General features: G+C 41.8%; 1 protein-coding gene across 8 annotated transcripts in view; it reads right to left on the bottom strand.

Annotated features, from left to right (window-relative positions):
• Positions 1–5,143: 5,143 nt before the first annotated feature.
• MCTP2 (multiple C2 and transmembrane domain containing 2) overlaps positions 5,144–21,476 on the bottom strand; it is a 243,461-nt gene continuing 227,128 nt past the window's right edge. For all 8 annotated transcript variants that reach the window (XM_027067969.2, XM_053223601.1, XM_053223600.1 and 5 more), the window contains 3 exons: positions 20,264–20,373; positions 14,264–14,361; positions 5,144–12,080 (listed from right to left, as the gene is read on the bottom strand). In XM_027067969.2, the coding sequence (XP_026923770.2) occupies positions 12,012–12,080; positions 14,264–14,361; positions 20,264–20,373 (277 nt within the window). In that variant the 3' untranslated portion in view covers positions 5,144–12,011. The remainder of the gene's footprint in view (positions 12,081–14,263; positions 14,362–20,263; positions 20,374–21,476) is intronic.

The following is a 21,476-nucleotide window of genomic DNA, read 5'->3' as shown; positions in this document are numbered from 1 at the left end:
CAGGCTATCGTGACTGTGTTCAGGGATAAATGACATGTTTATTATGTAATATTCTAATTATATCATTAGGAAGGTTATTGAAAACTGGGATTCTCCATTTGGGGTAAGACACACAAATAAGATTAAAGAATTTAAGTAAAAACTCTGTAGTTTGAAGTATCAGCATGAATTTATGCTGTATATTACTTTTTTAATGTTTATTTACTTTTTGAGAGAGACAAAGTGTGAGTGGGGGAGGGGCAGAGAGAGAGAGGGAGACACAGAATCGCAAGCAGGCTCCAGGCCCTGAGCTGTCAGCCCAGAGTCCGATGTGGGGCTCAAACTCATGAATGGTGAGATCATGGCCTGAGCTGAAGTTGGATGCTTAACCGAGTCACCCAGTCGCCCCTATGATGTATATTATTTAAAAAATATTTCTTGGGGGCACCTGGGTGTCTCAGTCGGTTAGTGTTCAACTTCGGCTCAGGTCATGATCTCACGGTATGTGGGTTGGAGCCTCACATTGGGCTCTGCACCGACAACACCAAGCATGATTTGAATCCTCTGTCTGCCCCGTCCCCCTCTCTCTTTGCCCCTCCCCCCTCTCAAAAATAAACATAAAAAAAAACTTCATATGGTCAGAAGCTCTATCGGACAAAACACCAGTTCCTTCAACTAATAAATTGCAAGAAAAAAGAACAGAGTAGAAACAGAATAACTTAAAGAGATTTCAAAATAGGCATAGACGTATCAGAATAGTCACAATATGTAGACTTATTCAGAATGTGATTCAAATCATAAATAAGATAATTTGTTACAAAACGATTAATACTAATCCTGAGGTCCTCAATTTGCTATAGCTTATATCATGGAAATAGTGTATCTTATTTTCACCTGTGAGATTCCACTAAAATAGGAAGGAAGGCTAATGAACATATCAACATGGTGAGTTGCAAGTTATTTCTGTTCTTTCTGGGAAAGGTTAGATGTAAGTGATTGAATAGATACTGAAAAGGGAATCGTCAGGGTAAGCGTATGCTTAGTTTAATAAATGCTTAATAAATACTGCCATCAGTTTTCTAAAGTGGTTGAACCAACTTCTTTCTCTTTCCTTCCTCCCTTTCCTTCCTTCCTTCCTTCCTTCCTTCCTTCCTTCCTTCCTTCCTCCCTTTCCTTCCTCCCTTCCTTCCTTCCTCCCTTCCTTCCTCCCTTTCCTTCCTTCTTTCCTTCCTTCCTAACTTCCTTCAAATTATTTTTAAAAATTTTTAAAGGTTTTTATTTATTTATTTTGAGAGAGAGAGAGAGAGAAAGGGAGTCAGGGAGGGGCAGAGAGAGAGGGTAAGAGAGAGAATCCCAAGCAAGCTCCTCACTGCCAGGGCAGAGCTCCACATGCGGCTCTGACGCACGAACCACAAGAACATGACCGGAGCCGAAGTCAGACGTTTTAACAACTGAGCCACCCAGGTGCCCCAAAAGTGGTCGAGCCAATTTAAACTTCCACTGGCCAGGGGTGATAAAAGCTGTGGAGAAAGGGGAAAACATGCAAGACATTCGGAGGCCCCAGACCCAGGGACCACCTCCTTACAGAACTAGTAGGTGATGAACCTACCTGCCAGTGACTCAGAAATTCCTCTTGGCTGCAGCTGGTAAGGTTGGGTCTCCAGGGAGTGGAGAAGACTTGGGAACAGAGGACAGCTCATGTCCTGGCAGCAAAGAGAACTGTATATCCTAGTGGTTCTCAACTTAGGGAGATTTTGAATTCTCACACGCCCCTGAGCGTTTGGCAATATCCGGACACAGTTTGACTCTCACATCCTGCCAGACCCGGGGAGATCCTACTGGCCTCTAATCGGTACAGATAAGGGATGCTGCTAAATGTTCTTACTGAGCTGAGTACCTTTCACTCCACGGCAACGAATTATCTGGCTCCAACGGTCAATAGGGCCCAGTTTGAGAAACTTTACGTGTACCCTTAAGGGGTGGTAATCGAAAGGGGCACAAAAGAGGCTTCTGGGAGGCTAGCCATGTTAAGTTTCTTGATCTGGGTATTAGTTTCACGAGAACAGTCAATTTGTGAAAACTTAGGAAGCTGCATACCTGTTTTGTGTGCTTTTCTGTGTACTTTCTTGTGCCCTTTCCCTAATTCAATAAAAGTGAACACTATGTGCTGAGCATTTATTTTCCTATGCAAAACCTTCATAATTTGAGTGCTATTATTTCTATTGTAATGATGAGGAAATTGGGCTCCAGGGAGATAACCGGGTTGCCCAAACATAGCCAGTAAGTTGGTGCTTAGGACCAAACCTTGGATTTGAACCCTTATCTTTCTGGCTCTAGGTCATTCACCTCATCCAACTCTAAGCTAGCAGCAATCAAATGCTAATGACAGGCAGTTGAAAAAAACAAAAACAAACAAACAAACAAACAAAAAACCTGGCTTTTTATTTTGGTATAGCCCAAAGTTGGGGTCAACCAGTCCTCTGAATTTTCTCCCTTTTTAAATTGTCTATTTTAGGACACGTAAAATTTTTGTTGCCTCTGAATGAGGGAATGGACAGCTATACAAAAGAGAAAGTGGGTGAAACACAGATCAAATAAGGTAGCAATTTTATAGGTTATCAAGGCATTGGGAGACAAGTCTGAAACTACTAAAGTTTAACACTAACTGGGAAGTTTTAGGACCACATGTGAATTGAATTCGTGCACACTCCCACAGGACTATGAATAATCGAAATCCAGGCTAAAAACCAAGGGTTAGGAGAAAAGGAGGCATTAATTATTAAATAGCTGTGACACTATTCATTTGGAAATCTTTCACAGGAACAGCCAATATGAATACTCAGTAGAAATGGACAGCATGAGCAAATAACCATTTATAAGAAGCAAGGGAAAAGAATGTCAGGAAACCTCACCATTCAAAAGTCAATAGTTCTAAAATTGCTCAGATTTCAGCGTATTCCCTACTCCCCAAGCCCCCACCCCTGCCCCACTGCCCCGACCATGACTGTTTTTGAAGTGGTTCGTGTAAAATCAAGAATTGGAGCACAGATCAAAACCATAAGCCCAGACATACCATGTGAATTATGCAAACTATCTTTGTAATTGACTAAAACTACGATCTTAAAGTGCCTTGACCATGAATGACCATCAACACATGGTAGCTACTGGTATGGTCGTAACTGGGTCCAGAGTCTTATAAGCAAATACATTGCCATAAATTATGAAGGTTAAACCTGACAATAGTGAGTAGGGGGTGGTTATCTAGAAGTAATCCTAAGATCTGTTTGCTATTTAAAATAAGCAGTAGAAGGTTCAGCAGGATCTCACAAGGCTCCAATTTTAAGTTGAATTTGCCGAAAAAATGCAGGCTGGTAGGTTGAAAACTACTGATATTTTTTTAAGGTGGTCATAGAGGTCAATGCTATTGGATCTGGTTAAAGAGAGGCGTCTGGTCAGTGGGTCAAAGGAATCAAGGTTATGTGCTGTTTTAGCATCTTTTTTTAAATTTATTTTGAGAGAGAGAGAGAGAGAGAGCGAGAGCAAGTGGAGGAGGGGCAGAGAGAGAGAGGGAGAGAGAGAATCTCAAGCAGGCTCCACACTGTCAGTGAGGAGCCCGACGTGGGGCTCAAACACACAAACCTCGAGATCCTGACCTGAGCTGAAGTTGGATGCTTAACCAACTAAGCCACCCAGGTTACCCATGTTTTAGCATCTTTATTCATGATTTAGAAGAGAGAAAAAGATATAGCACAAACATTTTAGGTAATTTTAAAATTGAATATGAGATAGATAGATGATAGCTAGCTAGCTGGCTAGATAAATAACAATCTGAAAAGAAGAAATGCTCTTATTTGATAAGGGGCTTTGTCTCTAATCAGTCATGTGATAAGTTTCCAGGGACAAAAGTTGCTGAACCTGAGGCTGACAATAAACATAATCAAGGGTAAAACTTTCAGAGTTGGAGATAACACGTGCCTGGGTCCCTCACTCTGTGAGCTCAGTTCTGCCCAGGATGATGGCTCTCTGTACAACCAGACCTTGCTGTCTGACCCTTTCACAAAGTCAGAGACTCTGTCTCCCACTTGTTCCGATTCTCATTCAGAATCCTCGGTCTTCTACCTGGGCTCAGCCCAACATGCAGTGAGGCGTACAGGCGATTCATACCTCAGGGGAGGAAAATGTTTCCTTTCATTGTGCAAGGAACATTCAACTTGTCCCTGTTCGCTTTTCTCTGCTGGATAACTTCTCCAGCTTGTGCAGACCTTTTGAGATAAAAGCAAAAACAAAATCATGGCATTTACCACTACGTAGATCACAACGGTTCTGGTAGATGCATACTACATCATAATGCCAGCTGTTCATTATCCAGTTAAACAAATGATTTCATGTGTTTTTGCTTTTCCAACCAGTTGCTTTGATCTAATAATGAAAATACATGGGGAAGAGAAGCTTGCATGTATTACTGTAATGAATTAAAGGAATGGAAAGCAAATTGAAATCTCGGGATTTCTCAGCTATGAAGACTCGCCTAATAAAACATTTCCCAGAAAAACAGAAGAAAAAAACAATGCTGGATTGAATAATGAATGAATTTAATTCTGGAGAGCAGACAGCTGACACTGGGCTTCTAGAAAAACACATCCTCCACCCTAAGGTTTCAAAGGCAGCAAGAAGCAAACTCTGAAGGTTTTGCTTGAAAACACAGGTTCTCTGGTTCTTAATTGGAGTCTATGGATCAATGCTTGGAAATACGTGAAATTTCACAGAGATTTAGGAATGTATGTGTACGTGTGTAGAGTTCACCCTTGAACAATGTGGGGGTTAGGAGTGCTGACCCCCTATGCAGTGGAAAAGCCAGGTATAACTTTTGATTCCTCCAAAACTTTCCTACTTATGATGCCAGCCTCAATGAAAATACATATAACCAGTAAAAAGAGAAAGCTTTCTGGAACACTTCAGATCCTGAAGTTTCATGGGCCAATTTGTGCATGTAAAGCAATGTTTAATGCTTCAGGAGATGATCAGTTAGAGAAAGTCGTTTTTTGTATTCCTAATAATGAAGATCTCTAAAAAAGGATGATGGATTTGTGTTCACATGTAATTGAATATTTAAGGGTAATGAGATTATGGAGGAACTGTCTGCTTTGGGTTTGTTTAAAATGAGTCCCCACAACTTAAAATGTTTATTTGGATTGGTGCTCTTGTTTCATGTTGAAAATACTAACCATGATCAGCTTCAGTTTCTTTAATGGTAAATGAGGAATAAAATTGTCATGCTTCATAATTTTTCTTTCCTCTTAGTAAACATGCAGACAATTACACAAGTCATAAGTTTACAGCTCAATGAATTTCACAAAGTTAACAGGTTCACGTAACAAGAATCCAGACTAGAATGGCAGAACCCAAGAATTCCACTTATGGCTCCTTTTACCCACTACACCCCCAGCCTTCTGAGTTTTAACACCATGGATTGTATTTTCCTGTTTTTGAACTCTACACAAATGAAATCTTTCATGGCACTTATTTGTGCTGTGTCTTGTTTCTTTTGTTGAGCCTTATTTGTGAAAGGTACCTATGTTGTTGCATGCAACATTCGTTTTTCATTTCATTTCTGTATGGTATTTCATTGTAGAGTCACAAGCAATTGATTGTCCCAGGTGTTGATGAATATATACTGTTTCTGTTTTTGGAATTATGCAAGGAGTGCTGCTATAAATAGTCTCGGGCCCATCTTTTATCCAATGCATGCACACCTCTGTTGGTTATATACTTAAGAGTGACACTGGGGGAAGGGTCATAGGGCATGCATATGGTTAACATTAATAGATACTTCTTTTCCAAATTGCTTTTACCAATTTATGTTCTCACTCACCAGCAGTATATAGGAATTTGTTTTTCCATATCCTTAAAAACACTTGACTTTTCATGTTAGCCATTTTGGTTATGTGTAATATCATTTTCCAGAGGTTCCAATTTGCATTTGCCTGATGACTACTGATGTCGAGCACCTTTTTATATGTTTAGTGGCCATTTGCATAGGCTCTTTGGTGAAGTGACTGTTCAAGTCTTTTGCCCATTTTTGTATTGTGTTTTCAGCCTTGTCACTGTGGAAAATCTGTTTGTATTCTGGATAGAATTCTTTGCCAGATTGTATATAGAGATTATGGATTGCCTTTCACTCTGTGGCTTAATCCTTTTACTCTCTTAACCATACTTCTAGAGGAAAAAGTTAATTTTAATGATCTCCAATGTATCAGTATTTTCTCATTATGATTAGCCTTTTGTTTTCCATTTAAGACATCTTTGCTTTTCACATAGACATGAAAACGTTTTCATATCTCTATGTCTGAAATCTATTTTGCCTTCTGCTTTTAGGATTTGCAATTCATGCAGGATTGATTTTCGTGAGAATAAAGCAGGAGTCAATATTTCTTTTATCCATGTGGATACTAAAGTGACCCAGTGTCATTTTTCAAAAAGGTTTTTTCCCTACACTGCAGGCTGTTCCCACACCGAAAATACGTTACCTTTGACATAACTTGGGTGAGAGGTTAACCAAATATGTGTGGGTGTCCTGATCTTTTCTACTTCTTTAATCTATTTGTCTACACTTGTGCCTATAGCACATTGTCTAGTTACAATAACTTTATAATACATTTTGTTATCTGCCAGTGTTAGTCATCTGCAAGATTGCTTTGACTATTCTTGGATTGTTGCATTTCCATGTAATTATAGAATCAGCTGATTAATTTCTGCAAAAGTTATGATTTTTATTGGGCTTACATTTAATCTCTTGACATCTTAATATACTGAATCTTCTAATGCGCGAAGCCCTACATTTATTTATCTTCTTTCTCTCAATCATGTTTTCAATGTAGAAGCTTACACATCTTTCATAATTTTGTATTTATATTCATAAGGGATTTTGGTCAGTCATTTTCTATCCTTGTATCACCTTGCTGGTTATTGGAGTGAGGATTATATTGGCTTCATAAAATATGTAGAAAAGTGTTATTTTTTTATTTTTTATTTTTTTTACTATTTTCTGGGAGAGTTTGCATGAGATTATTCTTTCCATAAGTATTTAAAGGAATTTCATAACACTGTTTTTGTTGTTAATTACATGATTTATTACATCTAAAGCATATAGGAAGTACCTGGCAATGAATAAATGGTATAAAATGCTAACTATCCATTTTCCCCGTGTAAATCACCACATTAAAATGCCGGAAGAGCAGGCTTTATACAAAGAGACCTCCATAAAGAAGCAATGTGCTTTATGCCATTCTTTAAGTGGAACCTGTCAACATTGATCCAATTATCCATTGGTACTCGTAACATTTTCAGAGGACACTCTATTTTGATTTCCTAACCATTTTATTACCATAAAAGTTAGACTAATACTACACAAAAGAGAGGTGGGTTTTGACAAGGGTAGTTTTAAATGATACAGATCATCCCATCTTGTACTAATGAAGAGTTTTTTGTTGTCAATAGGTATACACTGAGTTCATGACATCTAATTTTTTTTCCTTAACAATTCCATGCCCCTTCTTTCATTATGAGTCGCTGTGCTCTCTCCCTGCTCTCCTTCTAGTGGAATTTTTCAAGGGTTACTGCCAGGCTGCCTCCATTTTCCTAGGGCTACTCATTTCTCAACCCAAATCTGGTTTCCTTTTTTTACCATTCAACTGAAATGACTCATCACCACGGTCTCCACAAGTTGCCATGCTGTTAACTAAAGGTCATTCTTCTGTCCTCATCTGATGTGATCTCAGTGGTAGTTAGCACTATAGACCTGTTTTGTTGGTCTAAAAAACACCTGTTTTCTTGGAATACACTCCACCAGTTGAATTCTATGACAGTGTATGCTTACTGCTTTTTCTCTTGTTTAATATTTCTATTTAGTCTAGGTGGACTCATCTTTATAGGACTTTTTTGAGTATTGAGTCAATTTCTCAAAGCATGGGACTTTAATCATTTCTATGAATGTTGTCCCTTAAGCATATATATTGGCACCTCTTTGAGATCCCCTTTTGAAGCCTCATCAGCTACCTCAAATTCAACATCTTCTAAAACCAGGTTCATGCTGTTCCTTTCATGGCTGCTCCTATAATTCTCTCTTAGCACATACCACCTTCCCAGACCCAACAATGACCAGACTGAGTGCCATCTTTGTTCTACTCTTTCCCTCACCCCATAGTCAAGCAACTGATAAGCTCTGCTCATTTTTTCTCCTACCCATCTCACAATTTCAGAATTTCACTTGTATTTTTTCCCATTGATACTATTTGAAGGCCCATCAATTTATCAAGACTTCAAGTTGGCTCTTCCGTGAACATTCATAATTGCTAGTCTACCCACTGCAGTCAGAATATTCTTTTTCAAACTTGAATCTACAAACATCATGCCCCTTTTGAAAGGTATCTGTTTCACGTCTGCTTTTACCAAGGGAATGTAGTCTGTTTTGTTCAGGTAGGTCATCAGTATTCAGTATATGTTCATCAAGTGATAAATGACAAGAAAAAGAATCAGAAAGTTTTAGGGTTTTTTGTTTTTGTTTTTGTTTTTTTTACCATGCACAAATATATTTTCCTGTGATATATAGGTAACAATGACTTCACCAATATAAGACATCATTTAAATGTTTATAGTGGGCATGCCAGAGCTTATAAATAGTATCACACAATATAAGCTATGCACTAAATGCAAGAAATTACTTCCTCTGATCGACCATGCTAATCTACCCAGATCAGCCCTCTGTATACATGAAAAGGGCAGAGAAGAAAAGTCGACTATGACTCAATCAATTAATCATGTATTTCCTGAGTGTCTATTAGGTGCCAGACAGGGTGCTCCATCAGTAGAGGACAGCTGGGGTCAAAAGCCTCTGGTAACTACGAGCTATAGCAGAATACAGCAAATGCCAGAAAGATATAGAAGATGTGAGGGAACAAGAGAGAAGGGTAGAATGTTATTCAGACAAGGATGTTAGAGAAAGTCTATTTGGGGCAGGAAACTTTTGAAACTTTTAAAGAAGGGTAGAATTCAGGCACCTGGGTGTCTCAGTTGGTGACTCTTGATAACGATTCAGGTCACAATCTCACAGTTGTGACATCAGGCCTTGTGTCGGGCTCCTCACTCAGCATAGAGCCTGCTTGGGATTCTCTACCCGCCCCGCACCCCCCTTCTTCCCCGCTCATGCTCTCTCTCTTTCAAAATAAACAAGCATTTACTTATTTTTTTTTTATTACGTGTATTTATTTTTGAGACAGAGAGAGACAGAGCACGAATGGGGGAGGGTCAGAGAGAGGGAGACACAGAATCCGAAACAGGCTCCAGGCTCTGAGTTGTCAGCACAGAGCCCGACGCGGGGCTCGAACTCACGGACCGCGAAATCATGACCTGAGCCGAAGTCGGCCACTTAACCGACTGAGCCACCCAGGCGCCCCAACAAGCATTTAAAAAAACATAAAGGAAGGTAGAATTTCAGAAACCTGAAAGTATTCCTGGTGAAAAGAACAGTCGGAATGAGGTTTAATCTGGCATAATGTAATCGCCGTGACTCGTGAGAGGTTATGGAGGCCTTGGCTTAGGGGGTGGTGATCAGAAATGGACAAGATAACACGACAGTCAACACTGGATCTACAAATTTGTGGGTTGGGAAGTGTGGGAAATAACATAAGTAACAACAAATGGGATGCCCAGAGTCTCCCAGCCCAGAAGATGCCAGTGCCAGTAAGGGAAATAAGGAAACGAGAGGGAGACTATGACATTAGGAGTCCTGAACACATCAAGGGAGCAATAATGGAGTTGCTGACCCACCGCGGGATAGACGCCTTTAAGACATCCAGGCAGGGCTGGAAACGGGAGCGTGAGGTCTGAGAAGAGAAGAGAACCAGGAGAGCTTGGCTAAACTTCAACATTCCTACTAAATTATCTTTAATGATCGTACTGTGAATCCACAATCCATGAATTTTATATAAAGCATTCTGGAATCTTTCATCCGAGTTTGATTACTTGTACCAGTCTTCACATTCCCCTTACAACTAACATTTTTAACCTTCAAAGCCTCCTTAATCAATTAACACTTGTTTTCCATTGACAGTTTATTAAAGGTTGATTCGGTCCCGAATCCCAGCTGCTGTCTGCATCCTAAACTAAACGCTCCGAATTCCTGTTGGGTGACAGAGGGAGGAAGAGTCGCTAATGATGGCTCCTTGTTGGACAAATTATTTCATTTTGAAATTGCATAGCCGAAGAACAACAATAAAGTATCAGTGCTACTTTTAAAAATAAATAAGGGGTTATTTTGCTTGCTGAAAGTTTTCATTCGAATGACTGATCAGATCTCACGTGTCTGTTTAAAAATGTCTGACTTAGGTCGTTACAAAATGACAGACTATGATAAACTACATGATAGTCGGGAGTGAGACAATGAGGCATTGTTTACACAGAAGATTGAGTAACTGGTTTCACAAAAGAGGTTCTTGGATATCTATTGTATGTACAACTAAGAGATTTACTGGAGCTTTTATAATTTCTGCAAGGCTCTTTTCCCACCAGCTTCATTAACTTGAAGCAAATCAAATCATGCAGAAATCTGGCTCAGCCAGAAAGAAACCCAGGAAGATATAATATGAAGACAAACAGACACAGGATGATAAGGTTTAGAATCTTTGGCATTTTTCATAAACATTTTGTTTGAAGATTATTAAATTACAACCCAGAGAGGAAAAAAAATAGCAAAACTCACTATTAAATCTGTTTTTTTTTACCTCGACTTTTCTTTACAATACATATATATATATATTATATATATATATATAAAACTGCATAAAGTATGTGTCAACTAAATACGGTCTTTACAACTTAAATATCATTTGAACATAAAGATATTGGCATACATTTTATATATGCACAAAATCGGGGTTTTTATCTGGGGGGTACTATGAAATGGGGGCTGTAGGCATCAGATACTATGCAGGATTTGGGGATGATGCTTTTCTAGGAACGCGGTTCTGAGATATAGATGTATTACATGCAGATTATTTTGCTCAGGAACGAAAGATCATTTTGGACTGCTGCCTTATTTTTACTTTCTGCCCCCAAATGCGGGCGAATGAAGGGATTACGACAATCAGGTGAGCGGTCCACCTTCATTCGTTAGTCCCTTGCTCCCCAGCCTTTACCTTTCTTTCTAAATACTTTCAGAATTCATTCATTCATCCCCCACGTCCTGCAGCTATAATATTGACATTTTATTTTGGAAATAAAGCGAAGTCAAGTCAGAAGAAATGGCGTTTTTAAGGCAACCAAATACTCTCCCTGAAACCTTCGCTTTTTGGACGAGTGGTCCCTTTGGACTTTCCGGGGCCTTCCATTGCCAGCAATGGACGGTGAAAGAGGCTGGCATCCAGCGCCGAGGTGTTGACCACAATTTTCCATACGGGTCTTCAGTAATCCCGGCTGAAAGACTCCCAAAGACTTGAGCTGATCTGGGTCATTATTTAAAAATCTATGCATGATATATACTATGTGGGGAGACGATGGCTACCAGGGATTTGCTAACTCGGAGAAACCGACTGCCTCACGTGAACAACAATCTGAAAGGAGTGTGCAGACGGGAGTGGACATGACCAGATCTTCAGGAGAATCTGGTGGAGGTACCGTAACAAGTTCAAAGTCCCTCTTGAATCCAGGTGGACTCCCGGCTGTTTTCAAGGAGGCTGTTGAGACCCCTGACAGCCTTACGTTACTTTCTACGGGAGAAGGGACATCAGTCTTTCACGGTCTCTGGCTTGTTTCCTTGCGAGGGGCTGACCTGCTACGCAACCAGCACACCCGTGTGCGTGGACGTGCGCACACGTGTGCAATCGGTGCCCGTGGAGAAGCAGGGAGAAGAGGGGGAGGGCTCCACACAGCACGTGTTTTGGAAAGACACGGTGGGGACCACCGGTGGAACAGAGACATCACGGGTCTCATCGACCCCACAGGGAATCGGGTGCCGGTGGCCAGAGTTGGCGCGTGTCCTAGACGGCACTGCGCTTCTTCCGAAGGGGGCTGTGGCTGCTGCAGGGTCTCAGTTCGGCGTACTGCACCTGTGAAAACAAACAGACGGGACGCCGGCGGTTAGGTAACCCTAGCTCGCCACAGTGCGTGTTAATGGCTCCCCAAGGACAAACCGAGGCAAAGGAAGGAAGGTTCAAAGGTAATGAATCATTTTCTAAACACAGGAACATGAAGGGATTAATTGCAGGAAGGATTTGAGAAGTCATGCATCATTTCTTGAAACCAAAATATTAAAAGCAGATTTTTCTAATGAGATGCCTGGGTTTCTACCTGCTCTCGGCGCGGCCAGATAATTCCAGTTTTGCGCGTGCCCGTTTTCAGCCACAAGTACACTTAGTAACTGCCTCTTGCGAGTGTTTCCCTTAGTACACGATGCAGCGACTTACTAAGAAAGAGTCATTTCAAACTATCTACAATCTTGGAGGAAAAAAAAATGTCTCTGCAAATTATATACATTTATTTGGCCAGAGAGACCGCCCCACCCCCCCAAAAAATGTTGAAATGGATACTGGCCACCAAGTTAAATACATTTCTCTTAAAAATGAATTTCCTTCGCGATGTAATGGCTAAACCATCTGTGATAAACATGAGTGCTCAGGGTGTCCCCAGTGGCAAACTGTCTATTGTGTTATTAGAAAGCACTCTTGGTGACACATGGGAGGATCTCACTAGCATATTGTAGATCTTCCTCGAACGCTCTTTTGCTGTGTCCCTCTGTAATCACGTCACCTCCCAACTGGATGGCCGCTCTGAGGGGCTGCCGTGTCGACCGTGTAGAGACAATCCTTGCGGTGGGGCGTGCTTGATGGTGATTTCCTTTCTTCAAGGAGGCAGGGACAACCTCATGTTGCGACTGAAGTTGACTGCACATTGCGATCGCATTGCTTTGGTGTGTGGGTTTTGATTGGCTGATGGCAGAATGGCTTTATTTGAAGTATTGTATTACAGACCACATGTGCTCACTGTTTTTTAGCATTTGTGCCAAACTCCCCAAGGACATCGTGTCCCATCACATACGTTGAGCTACACTTTGCCGAGAGCAGATACATGAAAAAAGCACCCTTTCCTTAGAGTGTTTTGTGAGGGTCCCCCAGGGGAGCAGGGGTGACATACCCTCCAATCTTCAATGCCAAACAAACAGGGCCGGGTTACTGTTTTATGATCATGTAATGCAAATGTTAACGAGTAACTTCATATTAATATTAGCTAATTATATTATAAAATGGAGGTGAAAGAGAAATAGCATCATGGAGTCTGTTTTAATCTCTAGAACTCAGAATGAAGGGGAAAGAAATTCTAGGGCTTTTCACCTCCAAGTCACTGTAATCCACACAAAGCGACCTGGGAACCAGCGATGCGACCGTGGCCCAGAGACGAAAATCCATACTTGATTGGGATGCTCTCAGATAATAAAGGGCTGTGGCTTTGATCATCGCGTTGGTACGTCCTACCACGGTCTCCCCATCTACCTATTCTGTGATCTCGATGCTGCTTTAGAGAAATCATTGCCTACCCTCCTTCCTCTGGATTTATGGCAGCCTGATCTGCAGGGGCCTAGATCAGCTATTCTATGAGACTTTCTGGTATTGTTGCCTCGTTTAATCTCAACGCATCCACAGAAACCAGATGCCGCTGGACCAAGTACCTGTGAATAATACTTCCGATCGATCTCCAATTATGTCACACTATCTCTCTGCCTTTATGTGTGAGAGTGAGTGGGGGCTTTGCCCTCAGCATCCCTCAGTCTTCAGAGGGGAAAAGATAGAAGGGAAGCCTAGGAGGTGATAAGGGCAAGGAAGAATTAAAACAAATAATAATAATCCTCCTGTCCACTACTTCCCCTAAAATGCCTGCCACGCGGCAGAGGGGGAAAATAAGAATCCCCCCAGCTTGGGATCTCCCATTCACCGAGCTCATCTTCTCCTCCTGGGGGAGGCAAGCGATCATAAAACGGACGAACACCATCACACTATACCCACACAGTAGGGGTTCCAGATCATTCTTAAGTAGCTCTTTTTCCGGGTAATTTTCCGTAATCGTCTCAGGCTCGGGACAAAGGTTTCCTTGCCACCTCCCTGCAAGCCAGGCCGCTTTAAGGATTTTCTGATTCGTTATCTCAATTACCCAAGCACAGCCCTGCGCTCCTCTGACTCTGGGGCTGGCCAGACTTCAGTGTTGGGGTCCCTGCTGGTGGCGGCCGTTCATTACGTACCTTTTGAACATCAGACGGTACCCTGGAGAGGAAGTCTAACAGCTCATTATTGTCGATGGCATAGGGATTTCGAAGCTTCTTAGTAAATTTATTTATGCCTGAAAAATAGAAACACCAGGAGATCTCTTTGTCTGTCTGCGTATCCATCTGTCTGTCTGTCTCTTTAAAAACTCTCCTGACTGGGGGGGAGGGGCATTCACAAGTCAAAATTAGTGTAAAACAATTACTAGACCTCATGTCATGCACACGTTGCTGTCATGTGAAATCATTCACAAATGCCTGGTCTTGAACGAAGGCAGGGTGGGGCGGGGGTGGGGGTGGGGGTTCTGTCGGACAGGAGCTCTGCCTTCTTGGACTGTGAAAATCCCATTACAATCCCAGCAGCAGGGCGGCAGAAACACACATGAAAACAGAGTAGCTCATCGGCTTTTTTGGACTACGCTGATTAACAGCCTCCTCTGCTAAGAAAACCAATGTCCCAGATGGGAAAAGGCCTTCATTAGCCCAAACAAGTCTCTGCTTGGGGGCTCTGGACCACACGTAGCAGTGGGAGGTGGAGGGGCGGGCGTTGCCTTTTTTGTTGTTAAAAAGAAACTGCAGAAATCTCTCTCCCCTACCCCAACTCATTTGCACCGGTTTCTCTCCTCTCCCGGCAGAACAGAACCTGACAGGTTGACTGTAACTTTGATGCTACAGGAAACCGTGAAAAGCTATCCCTAGAAATTAGCCTGCTCTGGTTGCTAACTGAATTTACGGACCGCAAGGCGGTGCGTGGGTTTGTCTCGTCCATGGAGTCCCTGCTAATTCAGGACGGGGACCGTAGTAATTAGAGGAGGTTCAACGTGGAAGGTGTCTTTGAAGGGTGCACCTTGGGTGCGTGGGCATGTCCGGGGGGACGTTCCGCCTGCGGTTTTCTTTCCAGAGGGGATGTACCTGTCGGCCACCTCTGTTTCCTACTCTGCTCCTCGGAGCTGCTGCTAAGAGCGCATCAGCCACTGTCTTTTCACCAAAGGTCAACTCTTTTCCATGCTGAGTTTTCAAAAGCCCAGAGACCGGGTGGTGGGCTTCAGAAGCCTTGCCACGGAGTGTTTGTTTATTAGCAAAGATCAGAGCTTGTTTATTAGCAAAGATCGGTGTTTGTTTATTACCTGGCCATCCCAATGATGCTGAAAGAATTCTCACCTTCGATGAGCCCTTTTACCCCAAAGCCGGCCCCGACACACAAAAGCTTTGATGTTTTTCTTCATTAGATAGTATTTTGCTTTCCTCTAACGACTGAGCTTCCTGAGTGACATGATAGCTGACACAATGCAACCTCCCGTCATTTCCTTAGAGGGTCAGATTTACATCTGCTTTGCAAATGGGAGCCAGCCACTGTTCATGAGTAACTGGTGGCTTGGCCGTAGGGCTGGGGAAGGCTTCTTGCGGACGACCCTTTTTCTCTCAAGTCCAAGCTGCACTAGGCCTTTCTTCCCTCTCCCCCCACGGCAAGCTTCGTGTTTCTAGCTGAAATTGCCCCGAGTTCCTTTAAACTGAAATACTCTCGCTGTGTTATTCTAAAGACACTTAATTGTAGCATGCATGGGCTTTTTTGGCAAGAGAAAACAGACAAGGCGAAATGATGAAGGGAGACAAAGACGTATTGAGAAAAGATATATCTTCTATTGTTAATTATATATAGTGTGCGCATCTGGAGCCTTTACAATGAGCAGCAAGGCAGGGATAATATCGCAGCCGATCAAAACACTGCATTCTTAGTCACTGAGAAGATTATAAACCTGCACAGTAGCTCAAACGCACCAACAAGGGCAGAAGGAGCCCCATAATGCACTGAGACTGTCTGTTTGAACAACTTAGGATAAATATTACAAGGCGCTCAGATGGCGTGCTGCAAAAGCCCACCTTATTTTGTAAAGCCATCAAATGGCGTCATTACTTACTGCATGAGCCCAAGTGTCAACAGGGGATCAGGTACTCCTGGGTCATCATTAAGGGACGATGAAGCAAGGAACAAGCGTTATGGAACAGCCATATCTTGGCCCCAGCTCTGGTATCCCCGTGTGGTAGCTGTGTGGTTTCAGGCAAACCACTTAACCTTTCTGTGCCTCAGACTACTTATGTTAAAATCTGAGCAAAAAAAGATCTGCCCTATTATATAGTGTCGTAGGTTGATGGCAGAATTACGTTGTACAACGTAAGCTAGAAGATTCTGCAGTCTGAAATTCTGTAACAATGAAGGGGGCTACCATCATCACTCCAGATGTCAACAAGTCCCAAACCAAAGGGCGCGGACAGGAGAAGAATCGTTACACTGTTAGGCATGTGATCGCACACAGCCAAATTTGGAAGCTGTACCTTTTTCAGTAGCATGATAGACACGCCTTTCGATTTTTTCACCTGAATACAGAGAGGCAAAGGGCACCTCTGCTGTGAATGTTAATTTTGTAGCACACAAAAACCGTGGGAATCCAAATACTGAGGGATAACGTTTGGCAAAGACACTATCATTTAATGGTCCCGGATCACAAACTGAACAGATCATTAGAGTGTAATGAGATCCCCAGCAATCAATCAATCAATCAATCAATCAATAAAATAAAAAATAAATAAATAAAAATGTCTCTTGAAGAAAGCTGGAAAAATTGGATGACTGCTTTGCACATATGGCCACAGGTGAATAAGTACCTGAAAGAGAATTATAACACTATTTTTCAGGTACTTTTATGAGTGACTTGGGATGTACCCTGACCTCGATACATCAATAGGAGTGGGTGAGATGGGGCTGAGGGTCCTTGCTTGCACATGTATCCAACGCTAAGTGCTTGCCACCGAAAAGATATTGTGGTATGACAAATGGAGATATAATGTTGAATAAGTCATGGGTCCTTCTTTCAAGAAGCTCAAAATCTAGCTTGGGGAGTTCATCTCCACCTTGGAACAACAGAAGTACCTCAGAGCAGAGCTCCAGTATCTGTGATGTAAATAGAATGGAAGGCATATGAAACACCTTTCCAAGGGGACAGAAAACCCGCTTGGGATCTAACCCTAAGAAAGGCCTTGCCTCCTAGAAATACATCAAATAAGTGATCAAACTTCAGTACATCTGGTTTCCTTAAGACAATTTCATCTATCCCTCTCAAACCGCTTCTCACATAATTTTCCAAATCTACACTCCCACACTAGAGAGGTGGGTGGGTGGTGGGCTCAAAAGAAATGCCATTCATGTAGACCACAGCTACGAAACTTGCAGGACTCCTCCGCTCGTTAAATATCTGTCAAGTACTTGTTAAAGATCTACTACCTTTATGTAGCTCCACCAGGAACTATAGGCTAAAGAGGAAAGAAAAGTGTCCTACCCTTCAAAACCTTACAATGGAGTTGGTGAGTCAAGGAACACTGCTTATGGCCATTATGAAATTAGGCTGCTTTCTGAGGCGTATGTTAAGTAATTCTCGTACTTCATCATTAGTTCTGCAAAAACATCCTTTGGTGTGTAGAATATGGAAATAAAGAACATACAGCTAAATAGCTTTGTTCCAAAGGGTTAAAAATATTGGACCAAAAAAAGACAAAAACAAAAAAAGCAAAACTCAGGATCTTACCACTTTTAGGACTCACTGGAAATGAATAAATAACTCAGAATAATAAATAATCTGATCCTTAATAAAGTGAAAAGGAACACTAGAAATTTAAGACATATGAAGTGATCTTCCATGTGAGAAAGTCTCTACCAAACAAAAATTAAAAAAAATAAAATAAAATAAAAAAAAAGAAAGTCTCTACCAAGGATACAGTCATATAGGAGATGTCTAAAGGAATATCCTGGGTCCATGTTACCTAATAACTAATTTGTCTTGGAAAAGAAAATAGAATTGTACCGTATATTCCGTGATGGCATGGCAGATTTTATTCAATGAGCCAACAGATCATGTGTTGACTGTCAAAGCTTTTGACTACATCGTATATGGTGAACTCATCAATAAACTATAAGCCCCCATCTAGAATGCAAAACTAAAGGACCAGACGCAAAAGACGAAGCTCACAGGGTTACTGTCAGCTCGGGAGAACATAATAAAGTCCACTCTATTCAATAATTTCATCCATAAGCTAAATTAAAACAACAGCAATATCTTATTAATTAGATGCCAAACTTGGGTGTTGGAGAGCTGCCAAGATCTTGGAGGATGAGATCAGACGTCAAAGCAATTCTGGATAAACAGAAAGAGGGACTGGAATTCAAAAACTGACGATCACAGGAGGAGATATAGCATAGTCTTCTTTGTGCGGGGCAAGATGCAGAAAAGCAAATCAAGCGTGCACTAGAATGATTAGGAAATCATGAGAAACGGGGTTTGATAAGCTGACCATGCATTCAACTCACACTAGCTTAAACATGAACAGAATATTGGCCAAATAATCCTGGTGATTTTGAATCATGTTTTGGTTAGGGGCAGACAATAGTTTTAAGATCTGCGTTTTAAAGGCGGCCAGTTGAATGGATTTGGAAACTCATTCTTAAGGGAAAACAATTAAGAAAGAGTGAGACTGTTCGGTCTAAATAGATAACATTTAGTACAGCAGGTATGCTGGGAAATACTTTCACAAGATGTTCCTTCTTGATCAACGGATCTGAAGAGCTCCACGCTCTCTTTCGAAGGGTCCATAGACCCATGTGCTAGCACTGTTGCAAAACACAGAAACAAATAAACAAAAACTAAGTATGCCTAGAAGACTTTCCCCAAGAGTGAAGGTCATCAAGGCTCAAAACCGACCCCTAAAGAGGGAAATGAGAATATCTTTTTCTTTTCTCAGGCTTGGCGATAAAAGAGAGATCCTTCTTCACACGGGATTTTCACTTCCTCGACGAAACAGAGAACCAGTGGATTATGCTCCCTTAAAATCATTCCACCTCCGAAGTTTTATGAGTTATTCTATTTTTTCGAAGGCTTTTCCCAGTTCAGAATGTCTACACTTGGCTTTCCTCGTCGGCAGGACTCTTGTCCTGTGGGTTCTCTTTGAAAAGGTCTACATTTAATGGTTTTAGAAAGGTTGTAGCTTTTTATCTGACATTTGCAGCGTCTCGGCTTTTGGTTAAAGATGAATGCATCTCAATGCAGTCACTTGTGTTTGTAAGTTCTCGGAACATCTTAACATCCGAGGATCCCTGGAAGGGGGTGGCTGTGATTGAGAACTCAGCAGTAGTCATAGGAGCCAAGTAACACTACGACGGGCAGACTCTTACGGAAAAGGGTTGATTGCTTCTCCAACAATTAACCGACTGTAATGCACCCTCCTTCTATCAACCCAGAGCCCACCCAGCAACAGACACAAATGTTCACAAAGCTGCTTGTATTTTGTCCAGCTGCTAGCTCGTGTAGTAAATCAAGTCGTGACATTTATTTCGAGTTTGTGAATTTGTTTCTGCTTTTGTAGAGCAGCTCAACTTTATACAGGCACCCCGTTTACCCTGCTAAATAATAGCCTCCTCTTCCATCAGGCACTCGTTAGGGAGTAGCTACCCACCTTCCTCTCTACTGCTTCTGGATTTAAGTATGGGGTTTAGGTTATTTTTCCTCCAGGAGAGAGGAAGTGTCAGAAGCAGCCCGGCAGCGGCCAGATCTACTTTTACATAATGTAAAGGGCGAGATGCAGGTGGTTGCTCACTGTCTGAATAACTGGTTCCTCAAAGTTAACCAGGCCACGGCAATATATTATTCAAGAGTATTTATGACTGCGAAAGCCCAAAGGGAAATCACGTGCACCATCACATTTTTATTGGATTGCAATCATGCAGGAGGCCTGTACATATCTGTGCTGACTGTTCACGCAATTGGCCTTTTCGGGGAGGTCCTGGAAGTTTTTTGTTCCCCAAACGCCTTCCTTAATCTCATGGTTAATTGCCAACAAGAGCACACTTAAAGTTTATAGTCCCACTTTACAAATGAGTAACTGATTCTTACCTGAAATCGACTGCTAGCAGAAGGACCATGCCCAACTTACCCCAGATTAAAACGATGTACCGGAGTGGAATAAAATACAAAGCGACGGTGGCCACTGCCAGGATCAGGCAGGCCAGGAAGGAAAGGAATGGGACCGTCCAGTTAAACGTGCTGTAGACAAACCACAAAGATGTCATTTTCTCGCATGCTCTGGCACAGCTGTGCTACGTTCATCTTGCCATTGTTTACTTTTTTAAGGTCTTATTTTATTTTTTAAGACACAGAGAGGGACAGAACACGAGCGGGGGAGGGGCAGAGAGAGAGAGGGGCGGGGGAGACACAGAATCCGCAGCAGGCTCCAGGCTCTGACCTGTTAGAACAGAGCCCCACGCAGGGCTCAACCCACGAACGGTAAGATCATGACCTGAGCCGAAGTTGGATGCTTAACCAACTGAGTCACCCAGGCACCCCTAAAAACCACAGATTTGAATCTAAACCTATCAGTAACCACATTAAATTTGAAGGGACTAAAAAAAAAAATTTGAAGGGACTACAAGCTATAATGAAAAGCTAGCGATGGTCAGAAACAAGAAAGATACCTAAAATATAAACAGAAAATAATAGGAAAGGATATATTATGAAGAAACCAATAAGTGGGAGGTGGTGTGGCCATATTAATATAAGATACTAAGGCAAAATTTCATTTATTGTTTAGAGATAAATACATCACTTCCAGCTGATTAATGATCTAATTCACCAGGAAACTATAGCAATTTTAATACATACAACCCAATTAACATAGCTTTGGAACACAGAAAGCAAAAACTGACCAAGCTACAAGGAGAAATAGACAAATCCACAGTGGAAAGTTTTGACATACATCTCTGAGTAATTGATACAAGAAGCCCAACCGAAAATGAAAATCAGAATATAAAAGATTGAATGTGGGGCGCCTGGGTGACTCAGTCGGTGAAGCTGAAGCGTCCTGACTTCGGCTCAGGTCATGATCTCACACTCTGTGAGTTCGAGCCCTGCGTCGGGCTCTGTGCTGACAGCTCAGAGCTTGGAGCTTGCTTGCTTCAGATTCTGTGTCTCCCTCTCTCTCTGCCCCTCCCCTGCTCATGCTCCGTCTCTCTCTGTCTCAAAAATAAATAAAAACATTAAAATATATATATATTGAATGCAATCAACAAATTTAATCAATGAATATATATCCAGAACAATATCCTAGATAACCTTTTCAAGCATACATGGAAAATTTACAAAAGTAGGCC

The sequence above is a fragment of the Acinonyx jubatus genome, chromosome B3 (genome assembly GCF_027475565.1).
Source record: "Acinonyx jubatus isolate Ajub_Pintada_27869175 chromosome B3, VMU_Ajub_asm_v1.0, whole genome shotgun sequence".
Lineage (NCBI taxonomy): Eukaryota > Metazoa > Chordata > Mammalia > Carnivora > Felidae > Acinonyx > Acinonyx jubatus.
This window is presented reverse-complemented; position numbering and strand designations above follow the sequence as displayed.